At 39.3% G+C, this 18,240-nt stretch overlaps 1 protein-coding gene across 1 annotated transcript in view; it reads right to left on the minus strand.

The window, feature by feature from the left end:
• Window positions 1-18,240, minus strand: part of PGM5 (phosphoglucomutase 5) — a 168,704-nt gene that overhangs the window by 30,206 nt on the left and 120,258 nt on the right. Inside the window, exon 9 of the mRNA XM_008066062.1 lies at window positions 15,670-15,853. Within this exon, the coding sequence (XP_008064253.1) occupies window positions 15,670-15,853 (184 nt within the window). The remainder of the gene's footprint in view (window positions 1-15,669; window positions 15,854-18,240) is intronic.

Consider the following 18,240-nt stretch of genomic DNA (forward strand, 5'->3'; position numbering starts at 1 on the left):
GAGAGGTCACTCAGTATTATAGACTCTAGTTCCATCCAGGTTGCTGCAAAATTCATGATTTTGTTCTTTTTTATGACTGCGTAGTATTCCATCGTGTATATGTACCACATTTTAAAAATCCAGTCCTCTTTTGACGGGCAGCATGGCTGTTTCCAGGTTCTTACTATTGTGAACAATGCTGCGATAAACATGTGTGTGCAGGTATCTGTTTTATAGAGTGATTTGTGTTCTTCAGGATATATTCCCAGTAGGGGATTGCGGGGTCATATGGGAGGTTGGTATTTAGAGCTTTTAGGAATCGCCACACTGTTTTCCATAGAGGTTGCACTAGTTTACACTCCCACCAACAGTGTAGAAGTGTTCCCTTTTCGCCACACGCTCTCCAGCAGCTGCTATTTTTTGACTTGTTGATAATTGCCATTCTGACTGGGGTTAGGTGGTATCTCAGTGTGGTTTTGATTTGCATCTCCCTGATGATTAGTAAGGTTGAACATTTCTTCATGTGTTTGTTGGCTGCTCGGATGTCTTCCTTTGTGAAGTGTCTGTTCATATCTTTTGCCCATTTTATAATGGGGTTGTTTGTTTTTTTCTTTTCAGCACGTTTAAGTTCCTTGTAGATCCGGGATGTTAAACCTTTGTCAGAACTGGTGTTGGCAAATATTTTTTCCCAGTCTGTAGGCTATCTCCCTGCCCTCTTGATAGTTTCTTTGGCTTTGCAGAAGCTTGTCAGTTTAATAAGGTCCCACTTGTCTATCTTCTCTCTTATGTGGGTTTTGGGTTTTGTTCAGGAATTGGATGCCAGTTCTGATTTCCATGAGGGTATTTCCATCATTTTCTAAGGTTCTTATGGTTTGAGGTTTTACATTTAGGTCTCTGATCCATTTGGAATTAACCTTTGTGCATGGGGATAGATAGGGGTCCTGTTTCAATCTTCTGCATGTGGTAAGCCAGTTTTCCCAGCACCATTTAATGAATAGGTTCTCCTCTCCTCAGTGGTAGGTGGTGGAGATCAATCACATAATTGGACACAAATCAAGCATAAGCAAATTTAAAAGGACTGAAATTCTACCATGCACCTTCTCGGACCACAGTGGAATAAAAATAAACATTGACACCAACAAGGTGCCCCCCAAACACACAAAGACATGGACACTAAACAGCATGATGCTGAACAACTCCTGGGTCAATGATGAAATCAAAACAGAGATCAAAAGATACCTGGAAACAAATGAAAATGAAGAAACATCCTTCCAAAATCTCTGGGACGCCTTAAAAGCTGTAATAAGAGGGGAATTTATATCCCTACAAACACACATGAGGAAAATGGAAGGAACACAAATTAACAACCTAACAAGTCACCTGAAGAAGCTGGAAAAGCAAGACCACAAAAACCCTAATTTCAGCAGAAGAATCCAGATCACCAAAATAAAAGCTGTTTAAGTTTTGTAGGTATATTTCGTCTCAATCCCCAAACAAAAAGCTTGGTTTCTTTTGGAGTGGTTTCACAACAAAAAGGAGCCATCTCCCTTACTGGCAACCAACCACTCTATAATATATACTGACTTTGCAAACAGGGTGGTGTTATTCAGAATTCATTCATTGGGTAAACACTTTAGAGTGGCCCTTATGGATTAGGCATTGGGTTAAATTCTGGGTATATGAAGATAAAGACATAGTACTTACTTCTCATTAGCCTAGAGTAGCTCATTACAATGAACAGAAACCATTTTCTTAGTCACCTTATGCTGCTGAATAGTTAATAGGTACAAAATTCCAAATGGTGCAAATGAACCATTGATCACTATCTAGATAGCACTGTATGCCCAACAATAAAGCCTCAAAGGTTTCACAATTGTGTTCACAGCCCTGTTTGTACAAACTGTTTGAAAGCTTTTCCTTATGCTTAGGCCTACATTTCCATTGTCACTATATGAGAGACATATGAGTGCATAATTCACTGCTCAGGACTATGACTTATCCATAAGTTGGTCAAAGCAATATCTAAGGCTGATGCCCTAACCCACCTAAAAATTGCTGGTTGCAGATTCCAGATCACCTGGGGCCATCTCTTCTGAAGATCTCCCGGACTCAACACTTTAAAGTAGCTTCCATGACTCAATTAACCTCCAGTGAGAGGTATTTAATAATTTAGGTCACAACAAACCACCAATATGTGTTATCTGCTCATAACTAAGCCTTTTTACAATGAAAATATGTTACTCCCCTCCTCGAGTTTAGCTATAATATCGTTGACTGTACTATATACTATACCCATAGAAGAGTGTTAGAATCTATATCTGGTAGCCTGGAAAATATTTTTCCCCTGAAAAATAAAGATGCAAATAGCAGTATCAGGCCACTGGAAATGGTCCAATATCTCCCTTTTCTAGGAAACCAATCATGAGATTGTAATTGAGAATCCACGTTGCTTTCCAAGACCATTCCAGGTGAGGAGCACCACAATTCTCCACATGGGATGAAAGGGTTTTTTAGAGCCAGTCCAGTTCTGTGCTTTGACAATCCCAGCTCTGTGTCTGTTGAGCCACTTTGATGTGTGAAATGTTCTATTAGTTGCTTGGGATCTGCATGTTCTTTAAATGAACTTAATAAATTTGCAACCCAAACATGAGCCATGTTCTTTTTAACATGTGTCATCACCTATAATTGATTAAACTATGAGGCCAAAGTTACCACTGACCAAGACTTTCCAAGTTTCTAATTGTTCCTGAATTTCAATGAAAGAATACCAATAATATACTTTGCTTTCATTTTTTTAGGTTATAAGAAATGAGGTTGGCAATATAGGAAAAATGTGAACTGCCACCTGTTTTCATAAATCAAGTTTTACTGAAACACAGCGATTCCTATTCTCTTATATCTTGTCTATAGTTGTTTTTGTGTTACAGTGGCAGAGATGAATAATTGTGAAAGAGATCATCTAGCCCACATGGCATAAAATATTTACTATCTAGCCCTTTACAGAAAATATTAGTTGACCCCTGGTGTAAACTATTACATTATCTACAACATGGAATACTTACTCTTTAGTCTTACACAAGAAAATAAAAAAAAATCTGCTTTATCAAAATCTCAGTAGAGAGAAATTATGTTTACAAAGACTGTTATAAGGATATACAAACCCTCAATTCCTCAGGCGTTCCAGCTTCTAGCCATAGGTTCGTTTGGACTATATTTGGCCCAAATCAACTGACTTCTGACCACCTACTGCTGACATGAATTGGCTTATTAAATTATATTTTAGCTTTATATTTTTGCTTTTATTGCAAAATGCTACAAGGTACTCTTATAAAATCCACCTTTTAGTCACTATAGGAATATTGATAGAGACTGTATGAAGCTCCACATGAGACATTTCCTCGAGTCAAGAATTAGGAAAGTCTTTTCTTCCCTGGGAAACTGGTATTTTTTCTTTCTGACAGTAAGAACTTTGTAACTAACCATATTTCCCTTTTCAATATGGCTGCCAGGATAAGGTTCAGTGGAAATGGATCCTTATGATCTGCATAACTATAAATTTTTCCTCTTCTATTCTTGACTCCCTACTCTTATTTATATATTCCCTAGTCTTGATTTCTGTTTCCTATTTATATTCTAACAGCTTCATTGTGTGTGTTTTTGCTGCCCCAAACCCTCTTGAAAGTAAAAGGCCCAGTGAAAATGAATAAAACAACTTCCCATCACAGTGTTAACCCTAAAATTTTGGAATTGCTGGGCTGTCTTAGGGTCCTTCATGAGCTAACAAGCTCTGGGAGGATGGAGCTTTATAGAACTGTTCACCACTGTTTTATTCACATAGCCTAGAACAATGTCTGGCTCCCAGTAGACCCTTCGTAAATGAGTATCCCTGTATGTTCAACACCTAAAGTGAGACCCACTGGGGTCCCCACCAAGGCAGTCTCTGAAGGTCTCCTTCCATATTTAGGGAGGACTCACAGGTCACATGAAAACACACTCACATTCTTCATGGTGAAATGAGACTAATGTATCCACCCCGAAGATGCGACAGTTTATGCAAAAGATAAACTAATAAGTAGAAATCACTTTGCATATCATCATTATGGCAGCTGCTCTGCTATATCTACTCTTCCTTCATTTCTCAAGATGGTCTAAGACAAGGGTCAGTTTTGGCTAAAAACAAATGGAGTTGAAACATGATGAGTTCCTGTCCCAGCTGTGTGATCTTAGACAAGCTATTTGCCCATTAATTGCAAACTGCTACACATTGGAATCTGTAGGTGGTCTTTTAAAAATGGTGGTGCCTGGCTCTCACCCCCAAACATTGTGATTTAACTTACATGGGGTATCACTTGTGCATTGAGATTTTCTTTCTTTATTTTTGAGTTGGAGCCTCACTCTGTCACCCAGGCTGGAGTTCAGTGGCACACTCACGGCCACCCCAGCGTCGACCTGCTGGGCTCTGGCAACGCTTCTGCTTCAGCCTTCCAAGTAGCCAAAACTATAGGCTCATGCCATCATACCCAACTAATTTTTTATTTATTGTAAAAATGAGGTCTTGCCAAGTTTCCCGGGCTGGTCTCAAACCCATAGACTCAGACAATCCACTTGCCTTGGCCTCCCAAAGTGCTGGAATTACACCGAGCCTGACCAGTATTGGAATTTTAAAAAGCCCCCAGGTGATACTAATGTATAAATATGGGGATCACTACAGTAACCTCTTTTCTCTGGGTCACCTACCTCATCTATCAATCAAGTGACTGGACTGTGCTACATGTCAGTTGTAAGGAAGGTGCCTGTAGGATCCAAGATTTCATGCATATACTACCAGTGGACTAGGATCTTAGGAGGGCCAACACAACAGGACTGATAAAACAACATCATGCTACGGCATCCTGAAAACTTTCTCCTAGGGCCTTGTCAGCTGCAGAACCGTTAAAAGTACCGTGAACCATCTGTCACTAATTGTTTTTAGCAGTTTTCTAAGGAATTCCCAGAGCATCTGTGAAGGAATCCATGCTATCTCCCTAGCCGCAGTGGCTATAGAATCTGGAATATTCAGGATGACACAACAGCCACAAGTTCAAAAAGGGACAAAAATTCCCTTCTCTATGAAAAGACAATATTAATTATAGGGTGGGTAACAGAAGGACATTTAGCTCCAGCCTAGTGTTTTTCTTCCTTTTGCACACCTGTGGTTGTACACCTCAGTGATGAGAATGGAGTTTTCCCCACCTTAGCTTTGTCCCAGTGAAGGCTCAAGCCTGTAATCCCAACACTTTGGGAGGCCAAGACGAGAGGACTGCCTGAGCTCAGGGGTTCAAGACCAGCTAGGGCAACATGGTGAGACCTAGTCTTCACAATACATAAAAAAAATTAGCCGAGTGTGATAGTACGCACCTGTTTTTCCAGCTAATTGGAAGGCTGAGGCGAAGGATCACCTGAGCCTAGCAGGTCAAGACTGCAGTGGCTGTAAGAGTGCCACTGTACTCCAACCTGGGCAACAGAGTGAGACTCCGACTCAAAAAAAAAGATTTTGTAACCCTTGTTTACATGCAGCTATCTCAAACAAAACAAAACAACAAAAAAAGAAAAATCCTCCAGTCTGCTTCCAGTTATCACCACAGCATCTCTTTTTCTTCCCAGATTTGCCCCCTCTTTGGTTTACTGTTTATGGGGAGTCCAGTTGGAAACGATACAGGAATTAGCAACTGGATAAACTCAGGCTCGAATTTTGGCCTGGCCACTTTTTAGCTGGTGGTCTTGAGTAAGCCACTTAAGCTCCCCAAGCCTTAGTTTCTTGAAAAGCAGATGAAAAATAATACAGCCTTGCTGACTGGGTTGTTTTGAGTGTCAGAGCAGAAAATGTATGTGAAAAGTGCTTTGAAAATCATCAATCACTATATAAATATTATTCTTATGCTAAACTTTTAATGAAAATAGTGCTGTGCTCCAAGTTTTCCTACCTTTCAGATTTTGCAAGTGACTAATAAAGCTTCCATGCTGATGGTTTGTGATACAGTAGTGCATATTTATTTTTAAATTAGGTAGAATTAAGATTAATGTTAACTTTGCTATACCTTCTGAAATCCTGCTAAACTCATGGATATCTTGCCATTTATCGTCTCTGTACCGCCTATTGAGCTGGCTTCTTTATAGCAATAAATTACTCCATAATTGCTCAGTTTAGACCCTGTGCATCCTAAGAGAAGGACCTTAGAGTAGTCTAGTCCACTTCCTCCTTTTACAGAAAAGAAAGAGAAAGGAAAAAAAAAACTCGTTCAAGGAAACACGTTTAGCAAATAGAGGAGCTAGGACTTTGGCCTAGGTCTTCTGACTCTAGGCTTATTATTTGAAGTTGAACCTTATGAAACTACTGATGATATTCATACATTGCTTTTCATGTGAAATGTTTGACTAATATCTTATGTCTTCTATGGTTCCCAAGGCTGGTACAGAGTCTTTTGTAGTGTAGGTATCTGATAAATGTTTGATAAATGAATGTTGGGGTTTTGGTTGTGTTTTTCTTTAAAGCCCTTGTGTAAATCAATATAGGAAAATGTACAAGTGCTAAATACATGCAGAGCCACCAGATGTTAATTTCGAGACTATGGGACATGTTGCAGCCAGGCGGGGAGGATGTACTATACATTACCAACAGTTATTTGGCAGCATCTTCCCTAGTCAAATACTGACTTAGGATGGATTCCAGGGGAAAACAGCATATGGCCCTGAAATCTGGTATAATGTCACATATACAGTGAGTTAAGCCTGGAGACAGGACAGCCCTGGAAAAGAGAGACACTGTGAGCCTAACTCAGATGTTACCTCCCACAGGAAACACCATGAAACCTATAAAGAGATTTGCACTGAGCAGACCTATCTCTCCATACAAAAATATTTACCTAGAATTACCCATTTTTCTTTGTCTAAGTCATAGAGTTAGCTGTGAACACGAGTTCAAACGTGGTTGAACAAGGCAGCAACTAGTCTACACGGTGCCTTTGTATGCGTTTTTAAAAGGTGCTCCTTCTGTGTGGACAAATTACAGGAAAGCATGCTTCCTCTGGCTGCCTTGGACTTTACCGTCTCTTCCCCTGTTAGGCTGGGTGCCTTTATGCAGTGCACAGACTGCACAGCTATACCCTGTTCCTGAGAGCAGTTCTCATCTAGCTTTTTTTTTTTTTTTTAATGCAACCATCCAACCCTCTTGGAGGTCAACAATTCCCCCAAGAACTATCTGGGAAAATCAAGGTCAGAAGACTCCTTAAATGTTCTAGCAAAACAGCCACCTAGTAAAAACTACATGAAGTGATGTGAGGGCCACCTGGAGAATGAAGACCTGAAAGGTAGTCGTCATCCAGACTCCAACTCTCAAATGTGGAACAATGGAATGGGGTCATGCATGTTCTGTTTCCCATTTCTTTGGCCAAAATGCTGATCCCTGTCACACAACACCCACTCCAGTTCTGGGATATTTTGAATTCAGACACACTTCACCCAGACAACAACATGGCTTCATTCCTTAGTTCCAGTGATCATTTGCAGCTTTTCCCTTCTATGTTTCCTGGCGATGGTCACCCTCGTGACTACACAGAGACATTAACATTTCAGTACAAAGCAACTGTGATGTCATTCTAGAATGTTTAGATACATACATCTTAGGACAATTTTACTACTGATAGCTTGGAAGATGGTTCTAAAGCAATCAACTTATGCCGAAAGAAGACAATTGTAACAAAAGTCCAATTAATCTGAAGCAGAGGAGTGAGAACTTCCTAACTAGAAAAAATGTTTCCCTCACTATTGTCTCCCTCCTTCCAACTTGAGAGAGAGAGTCTCGCTATGTTGCCCATGCTGGTGGCAAACTCCTGGACTGAAGCAAACCTCCCACCTCAGCCTCCCAAGTAGCTGGGATTACAGGCATGTACCACCATGCCCAGCTTCTCACTCTCTTTTCAAATCAGTCAACAGGTCATTATAAAACACTGAACGTATGTTTGGTCCTTGGAAAATAGGAAAATTATAGGACAAGTGGCTATTAGAAAATTTTAAATCCATGGTTTTTAATATATTCCATCAAGAAACATATTTAGTATAATACATAGTCCAGTTGTCTTTATTTACCACAATTACAGTGTTGTAGAATGAGCACCGAAGTTGAAAATTCTCATCGTGGTTACTGTAACATCCCATTGAAAATGCTTGTAGGAAATCCCAGCTCTTCATTTGGAGAGCTAAACAACTATATACCACATTTAATTGAAGGAAAGCATGCAGTCTGATAAAATGGTTTCATCTGGGCACACCTCTACTCATTCTTCAGGGGACAGTTTAAATATCACCTTCACATGGAAAGCTTTCCAGAACCCTAGTCTAGATGTTTCCTCCACTATGCATGCCCAAATAAGTTCTTTCTCTGTAATTTCATTCAATAAACTCCATAGTAATTAGAAGTTTAACATCATTTGGTCTTCCCTGCTGGACTGTTGACAGGAATCTCAACTGTCCTGTATGCTGTTGTAGCCTCAATGCCAGTGAGCTGGCTGGCATGCTGTAGGTATCTGGTAAATACTCACTGAATAGATGACGTGAATGAATCATACTTATTTACCTTCACCATATAGTACTAAGTTAAGAAAATAATACATATTTATTACAGAATTTTTTTTCAACATCACAATTTGCAACAGAAGGGATTTTTTTTTAACCCCCATTTAATCACAATATTATGAGGGGGACCCGAAATTTATTCGTTAAAAAATGTGTATTTATTCTTACATGTTTAAACTTCAGGCGCCTTCAAAGTATTCACTGTTTAATGCAATACACCTATTGAGATGCTTTTTCTACTGCTCAAAACAGTTTTTGAGCTCGTCAATTTTAATAACTTTTAGTGCTTCTGCTGCTGTTGTTTCACCTCTTCAACAGTGGCAAAACATTTCCCTTTGAGGACTTTCTTCAGACAGGGAAACAAACATAAAAAAAGTCTCTCAGGGTGAGATTGGGTGATTAGGGAGGGTGAGGCATGGGGGTCATGCCATGTTGTATCAAAAACTGCTGAACACTCAATGTGGTGTGGGCAAATGCACTGTCATGGTAGATGAATCAGTCACCTGTTTGCCACAACGTGAGATGTTTCTTCCACAATGCAGCCTCTCACCACAATGCTAGGTGGTACACTGATGCCAGTGGGTTCTTTGTACACTTACTTACTGGGGAAGCCTTTACTATAAGGGACCTGTGCTCCAAAAAATAATTCCAGTCTTTTTGTGGTTTCCTGCTTGTACTATGTGTAACGAGAACACCCACTCCCTAAATATTTGTTACTCAATGTGGAACTATTTGTACATCGACTTTCAGATTTAGCTAAATTTATCTAAATCTACAGATAGACTAATGACCTATAGAAATGATTTTTAAGGTTCTGCTTCTAGATGTGCAAACCACACTGTAGCAAATGACACTCCAGCGAAAGGGCCAATGATAAATTATTACAATTGCCATCTCTCAGTGGGTTCATTGATTGGAATGTGATCAAAGTTGAAGTTGAAGGTTGACAAGTTAACTCCGAAGAGAGAGAACTCAGTCTTGAAGCTCCAGATTCTTCGGCTGGCACTATTCAGTTGCCTTTATACAATGCTGCTATCGATGATGACACTTTGGTAAGTTTCTTGGTATCTGTGAACCAGGGGTTGGTAGCATCAAGGTACACAATAAAGAACCACATGCTGGGACTAAGATTGCCAGTGTACCTTTTTATTTCTAAATATTGAAATTAAAAGGGGCAGATACCTTCCTGCACATTAAAATAACAACTCAAAAAGCAAACTGACTTCAGAATCAGTCTTCAAAGCGTGCTTTTTCTCTGAACTAATTTCAAATAGTTCTTTTTTTCCAGGTTGAGGACAACATCAAAATGTTTCCACACAGCCTGCATAACTTGAAGAGGTATTAATAAGCTCAGAGTTAGCTTGACATAATCAGATTGGATCTGATTTTCCACATCAGCTAACTGGTATGCATTTATTTACATCAGTTTTTTAAATATTAGCTGAACTGTTACTTGCAAATGACTTCAGCACTGGTAGAATTTCATAATTTTTTAACTTGCTTAAGACTCAGTTGCTTAAATTTTGCTCCTGAAGTGTTAAGGTTTCTCATTTCAAAACTAGTTTTCAAAATAGAGGTTATAGTTCTGGATTGATGGCCACCGTAGCAGCAATATACTGTCTCTTAGCGTGGGACCATCTCTGTCAATACACCAGAATTAGAGTGCTCCTTCTAACAGAACTGGGGGAGCCTCATAATTGTGGGCACTGAGTGGAAAGTCCCAGACTTAAGCCACAAGTACAAGATGGGGAAGAGACAAACTTGATGTTGATAATGTCCCTTGGGATATTGATGGTAGAGGAAAGAGAGAGCACCTGGCACAATAGATAGAAACCCATGATGTTTGCACAATGAATTCACCCTTGAAGAAAGAGTGGACCACCCTTCAGGCCACATGAAGTTACCTAATCTTTCATCTGCCACATCTCTTTACAAGGCATACGCTGGGAACTTAAACTAGTTAGCAATTTAAGTAAATTTCTCCTCCGTTCTCACTGTAGCTTTTGGCTTTTTCTTCCCACTCATATTTGAGGAAAACAGTATCAGTCATTCATGTGACTAAATTTTGTCTAAAAATAAACAGTGATGTATCCTCATGGGAAGAGAAAAGGAAGAACTACAATTGTTGAACCACGCCGCCTCATTACATTTTATGGAAGGCACACATCAACTTTTCTTTTGGCGCCCAAGTTCACAAATATATCTGACACTTGGAGGCAGCCACAGTAAATCCCATGAAACCCAACAAGCCCCAGTGAAGCCAGAGAAGTCCCTGGGAATTCCTGCCATGTGTTGAGTACTTCAGAGTTTCCTTCTTGCTCCTTGAATGACCCCACAGGGTCTTACAGGCAGGATAGACTTCACTGAACATCTCCACAGCAGTGGGGCTGGCAGGGGGTAGGAGGTTATCACCAGAACAGGATTTTAATTACATTTTGAGTGGAGAAGCATTTCTACTTTATCTTCAGAGATGTATGTGAAACAGTGAAACAGCTTTTTTTTTTTCTTTTTCCCATGGTCTGTTTCCTGACTCTGACCTCAAAGTCAAGGACAAAAAGGAGAGTAAGTTGCCTTAGAAAACCTTTTCCTTTCTGAGGCCGAGTTCGAAGTTGTGTGTTGAGGGGGTGGGGTGACTTGGAGGAGGCAAAGAAAAGTAAGTTTGAATCTATTCTCAGATGACTCAGAAACTGAAGAGGGCTTCTCCTGTCTTTATGTGACACTATGCAAAACTGTATGCTTTCCCCTGCTTTTTCATTAAATGCCACAATCTTTCCCAAGGATGCCCTTTTAACATAATTAACTTTAGTTAACTATTTACTAGCATATTTTATGTGCCAGAATTTTACATGAATTATTTCACTTAAATCTCCCTATGCCTATATGAGGTAGTCACAATTACTATTCCTATTTCACAGATAAGAAAAAGCAGGTGCAGGGAGGTTGAATAATTTGCTTAGGATAACCCAGCAAGGAGGTGGCAGAGTTAGGATGCAAACCCAAGACTTTCTGACTTCAAGCTTGTTATACATTCAAACACTGTTCACCCACTTTGCAGTAGCGCTGTGAGGCACAATGTGTTCTGGAGCAGAATTTTGTGCTTAAAGATAATTTCTGGATAAAAGGGAGATAGCAAAAATTTTGTTTAAAAATTTGCTATTGAAAATTACTTCTGTTATCAACTTTGTCTCTTTAGTAAGTAGAATTTAAACCAAACAAAAGATAACTGGGAGTCTCCAATTACCTCGGGATCATCCATCTGAACCTCAAATTTTACTGCAAGTACATTAAAAATAGAATAAATAGAAGATTTGGGTGAATTTTTTCTTCCTTAGGGTGTAATTAAGATTATTTTTTATAATTAAATATGCGTTATGTGTGTCAGAGAGAGAGAATAAGATATTTATCATTTCCTCAAACTGATCTTCAGTCAAACTAAGGATTCTATTAAGAGGGAGGGAATTGGTATTTCTTCAACATTGATTAGATACCAGCCACTGTACTTTGGGCTTTATAGTACTTTCCTTTCAAACCTTCTCCATTATCGTATGTGGTAAACATCATTGGCATCCCCACCTCTAAGTTGAGGATCAGAAAAGTCAACATGCCCAAAGTCAGAAATCTAGACAGTGACAAAATCAGTCTTTAAATCTGCATCTGTCTGACTCCAATAAAATAGAATACTGAAGAGGATCATTACAACCTGGCTGTCACCACAAATGGAAACTTTGCGATATTATAGTTCTGTTGGGTTTTGCTAACGAGAGACATACTTCTGTTTCCCTTTATGGAAATCAAATCTCCTTCTATTAATATATTAATAGAATACATTAATTTTATTAATATATTAATTTTATACAATCCATAATATAATATATAGGTTGTTTAAAACAACAGTATTCGAAAAATCAAAAAGATACAATAACAAGGGTTAGCAAAGGTGTGGAGAAATTGGAAGCCTCATACACTGGTGGTGGGAATGTAAAATGTTGCCATTGCTTCTAAAGATTGTATGGCAGTTCCTTTAAGGGGTAAGCATAGAATAACCGTTTGACACAGTAAGTCCACTCCTAGGTGTATACCCAAGAGGACTGAAAATCCATGTCTATACAAAAACTTGTATATGAATTTCACAGTAGTATTATTCATAATAGCCAAAAAGTAGAAACAACCCAAATGTCCATCAACTGATGAATGAATAAACAAAATGTGGTGTATCTACCCAATGGAATATGATTCAGCAATGAAAGAAATGAAGTGTTAATATATGGTACAATGTGGATGAACCCTGAAAACACTACACTAAGTGAAAAAACTCATCACAAAGGACCACATAGTATATGATTCCATTTATGTGAAATGCCCAAACTAGGCAAATCCATAGAGAATGTAGATGAAAGATTATTAGAGGCTGGGAATTGAAGAGGTGTTGGAAGGGAAATAACAGCTAAAAGGTACAAGATTTCTTTTTGGAGTGATGAAAGTCTTTTGAAATTGATTGTGGTGATGATTGTACAACTCTATAAATATATAGAAATCATTACAGTATATACTTTAAATGGGTGAATTGCGTAGTATGTGAATTATCTCAGTGAAGCTGTTATATATTTATATTTTTAAAACGGTACCCTGAAATAACCAAATTATGCATTCAGCAGACTCTCGGTAAATATCTAATGAATGAATGCACCAGCATACTCTTTACTATTTTAAAATAATACTTGTTTATTAAATTTAGATATGTCTTTTAGGTGTCTACGGTTTGAAAAATATGCTTGTTTTGCACAATGTTACCTGAAGTGTACCTAAAACTCTCTCTGGAGTTGAATGCTGATACCTGTTGACATCCCAAGAGTGCTGCAACAGCACCACCATGCAGGGTATTCCCCTGCTACCCAACAGGACCAACTGCAGCAAAAGAACCATCTGTGACTTGCTGACAATGGAGATGCCACTGAGTGTTATCTGGTCTCTCACTGCCCTGAGCCAAACCCAGACCTGTAGAGAGGATCCAGTGTGACTCAGGGCCTCCAGCCAATGAAAATGTCACTTGGGTCCTAGAATCTGGGAAAATTAACAACAGACTTCCTATCTTCCTTACTAGAAAAACTCCCAAGAGCAAGTCCTTATAGCATTTTTCCATTTGTGGCTGTTTTAAGTTCAAATGAAAGAGTGTGAAAAGGGAGAGGGAATCAATAAATTCCAGGGTAAAAATGAAAACCAATATTCAAGATTGTAGAATGGGAGGAAAAATGAAATAAATAGATGTTAAAACCTGGGATCCAGTTGAGGAATTAACCTAATATGACTGATTAAAGAAAATACAAGTGCTGAGTGCAATGAGCAAGGTATAAGGTAGAATAATATTGGATCAACAGCAAAATAAATGAGCTCAACAGACAGGCTTCCTATGAGTAGATAAAGCCCAGAACCTAGTATTGACTGGACCAATTTCTCCAAGGAAGGTTTTCCAAACCTTCCTTGTTAGTGAACAAAAACCCTGTGAGGATACATTAGAAAGTAGGTTATTTTATGTCTCTAGAATACTACAGTAATAAAAACAAATTGAGCCTTGGATTTAGGAAAAATACGTTCTAAGGGCCCTGTTTGAAATGGAAGTGGGAATGTGATACAAAACTAGAAAAGACTATCCAAGGCCATCAGATGGCCATCAAAGATGACACCTGAGCTCCTGATATCACTTCTCCAAGAGTTGATTCACTGGTGTTATTTCACAGTGAATTCAGTTCAGTCTACCAGCAGCCTTCCTCTGGTAAAATAAAACACAGCTGCAAAAATATATTCTTCACTCCTTACATAAAGGATAGCTAAGAGTTTTTGTGTATTTCATTTCATTCCATTTCTAAAACAATTCTGTGAGACAGGTATTTTACAGATGGGTAAGAAACTGTGCCTCAGAGAAATTAGGCAACTTTCCCAAAGTCACACAACTAAGTGGCAGCAGTACAGTTTGATTTGGAGTCTTCTAACTACTTACCCACCCCACTGTCTTCTCTGCTATGCTTACACCTTTCCAAAGTGAGGTTGTTATCAATTTCCTGGGTCACAGAAGAGCTTCTAGAATGCAAGACTGACATTTTGGTAGAAATGAAAGATCACCATAAAATTAAGCAAACGAGAGAGAGAGGAACAAGAGGGTATGGGGATTTGGAGTATCTGCAAGTCAGGAGACCCTAGGACAAGGAGTATATAGGAAAAGTGAGTCCAATTAAAATAGTAACTACCATTATCTGTAGACCCCAAAGACCTGCAGCTTCTGACTTACAGTTTATACTTAGGAAAAATGTATAAAAAGATAAGATCTTGGATATTTTAGAACGGAACATTTCTTAATCTCTCAACATTCGCATTACTTGGGTATGTGATTTAGACTATATATGTTAACACGTGCTTCCAGAGGGGTCAGTATTTATCAACGCCAGTAAATAAACAAAATTGAGAAGAAAAATAATTGTAGTAGCTATCAATTTCTTCTCTTACACAATTCAAAAAGATAAGTCCATAACTGAAGTTGTGGTTGATTTTGCCACTTACCTATAATAATCATTATCATATGTCTTCCCTTTGGGTTTTCTGAGCAAATTTCCCAACTGATTCTTCCCTACCAGGGTACTGAACTCATCTGGCTAAGTTTCCATGATTCCTCAATGACATAAGGTAATAGAAGGTGAACTATCTCTGCATCTGGGAGTCTCAAGGATAAGGATCTTTTGCTTTTGGAAAACTTTCTGAATCCATCACCAGTAATGGCCACCACATAAGGACCCCTGCAGGCTACACACATCTTAGAAGAAAATATTAGCTCTATATCTATTTGAGATATTTCATCCATTATCAAGTAGAAAGAATACAGAACAGAGATGGCCCGTATTCTAATCCATCCTCTGCCACTAACTAATTAGGTGACCCTCATCAAGGGCTTTCTTCTTTCCTGGCTATAGAGTCCTCATATGTAAAAGGAAGGGCTCAGAATAGACCATTCCTGGAGAACTCTCCGGTTCTAGGACACTTTGGCCACCAGTTCTGCCTGACAACATGTCTTAGTGATTCCCTAGCAAGTACCTGTTTCTTGGTCACGGTGCCATCCACAGGGTCCACATATTCAAAACTATCTGTCTTCGCCACACTGTAGACATGGTTCCCCACTGCAAATTGCTGGCCGATGAAGGACTTGTCTGTGACCAGGGCCTCCAGGTCCCGCATGATATAATACGTTGTCTTAGGCTCCAACCCTTCATAGTCAAACCTGGTGAGGACACAGGATGAACAGAAACCTAATCAGAGAAGCAGCCATTGGTGGACTGCTCAGGATCATCTAATCATCAGTTCTGTTTTCAGGGAACAATATCATAGAAAAACAATATCATAGAAAACCTTCAACCGGTCTCCTCTTCTCCTCCTGGCCCTTATAATCCATACCCTGAACAGCAGCCAGAGTGATCTTGTAAAAATCAAATTATGCCATTGTTATCCTTTAAATCCCTCTGAAGATGCACATCACATTGAAAACGAAACTCAAAACCCTAGCCATAGTCTATCAGGCACAGTGGAATCTGCCCCTGCCCACCTGCTTGACTTGACTATATTTTGCCTTTCATTTTTGTTTACTTGCTCCAACCACACTGGCCTCCTCTCTAGTCCTCAGTGACACTTCACCTTTTCCTTCCTGTGGGCCTTTGACCTTGCTGTATCTTCCTCCACCTCATACAGTCTTTCCCCAGCTCTTCAAACAGCTGGATCATTCTCTCTTTCAATTTGCAAACCCATTGTCACCTTCAGAAAGTGACCTTATCTGACCATCTATCTGAGGTAACTTCTTCCTTCCTTCCCCCTCTCATCATCTTTTATATTTTCTTTGAATAGTTATCCCAATCTGTATTTATCTTGTTCATATATTTGCTTACTTATTTATTGTCTGTTTTTGTTTACCAGAATGTGAGCTCTAGGAGGGCAGAAACCTTAACTGTCTTGTTCTCTGCTATTTCTAGTACAGAGTAAGTGCTATGTCAATAGTGTGAAATAAAAGATGGCAGAAAGAAAGACAAAGAAACCAAAGGAGGCAAAGAGAGAGGGAGAAAAGGAATGAAGTATATGAGGGGGGACCCTCCGCCCAAAACCAGAATTTCATTATTAGAAATTGTATTTTATTTTTACATGTTTACACTTCAGTCACCTTCAAAGTACTCTTCATCTGATGCAATACACCTATCAAGATGGTTTTCTCACAGCTCAAAACAGTTTTTGAAATCATTAATTTTGACGCCTTTCAGTGCCTCTGTCATTTTTGTTTCAACTCTTTCACATCAGCAAAACATTTCCCTTTGAGGACTTTTTTTTTTTTTTTTTAAATCAAGGGAAACAACAACAAAAAAGTCACCTGGGATGAGATCAGATGAATGGGATATGGGGGTGGGGTGGGGAGGGGAGTAGGGCATGGAGGTCATGCTATTTTTGTTCAAAAACTGCTGAACATTCAGCACTGTGGGAAGGTGCACTCGTAAATCACCCATCATGAAATGGGCAAATGCATTGAAAGAATCTCAAAAAAAAAATTCACTGAAGCCACATGCGGCCCCTCACAACAACACTAGCTGGTGCACTGATGCCAATAGGTTCCCAGAACATTTACCTAGCAGGGGAAGCCTGTATTACAAGAAACTTGCCCTTCAAGAAATAATTCCAGAGTTTTTTTTTTTTTTCAGGTCCCCCTTCATACCTTCTCTTGGAAACTTGGAAGAATGTCACAATTGTTCCATTAAAAAAAAAAAGTCTTGCTAGCCAAGAACAAATGTAACAATGGGGCTGGGAGGCAATCAGAAAAAAATAAAAGACTAAAAATAATACCTATCCCATTTGTTGTTATGGAGTTTAAAACATGATGATGCATACCAAGTGCTGGCATGGTGCCAGGCACCAGTACTTAAAATTGGCTAACTGCTGTTATTCTCAGTCATTACCATAAAGAAACTGTATGGTCTTTTCCAGTGTTGGTTGGTCTTGGCTGAGACCTAATAGCACACCCAGGAAATGTGTTTAAGAAGGAAGCCCTAAGAAGGGCAGCTGCACCAAGTGCCTGTGGAAGGATCCCACAGCTGGGCTTCCTGAGGCATAGAGAAAGGATGTGAGTTCTCAGAGTGAACTAAAAGAAGGAACCTCTGAATAGTGGTTACTACTTTTTCCACCCAAGATCTTTTAAGACGTCTAGTAAACATCAGGATATCAGCCAAGATGGAAAATATAGGATGATACCATATCTAGAAGTGGGTCCCCTTCATCTATATCCCTTTCTTTCATTTTTCTTTCTCTTATTCAAGGTATGTCTTCCCCAGTTGGAGAAACACACACACACAGAACGTTCTTTTTCAGTAGTGCATGTGTTCTGAGACTAGATTTGCTTTAAAGATAGCCATTTGGGGAAGGCAAAGACCTAACCAAGAAGAAAGGGGCAGGAAGAGGGGATAAGAGAGTCTAGTAAAAGATACAGAAGAATTGAAAGAGATGCATCCCGCGCTTTGGGAGGCTAAAGTGAGTGGATTGCCTGAGCTCGCGGGTTTGAGACCCGCCTGGGCAGCGAGACCTCATCTCTACAATAAATAAAAAAATCAGCCGGGCGTGGTAGTGCGCGCCTGTAGT

The sequence above is a fragment of the Carlito syrichta genome, unplaced genomic scaffold, assembly GCF_000164805.1.
Source record: "Carlito syrichta isolate Samal-C Ts95f unplaced genomic scaffold, Tarsius_syrichta-2.0.1 Scaffold308839, whole genome shotgun sequence".
NCBI lineage: Eukaryota > Metazoa > Chordata > Mammalia > Primates > Tarsiidae > Carlito > Carlito syrichta.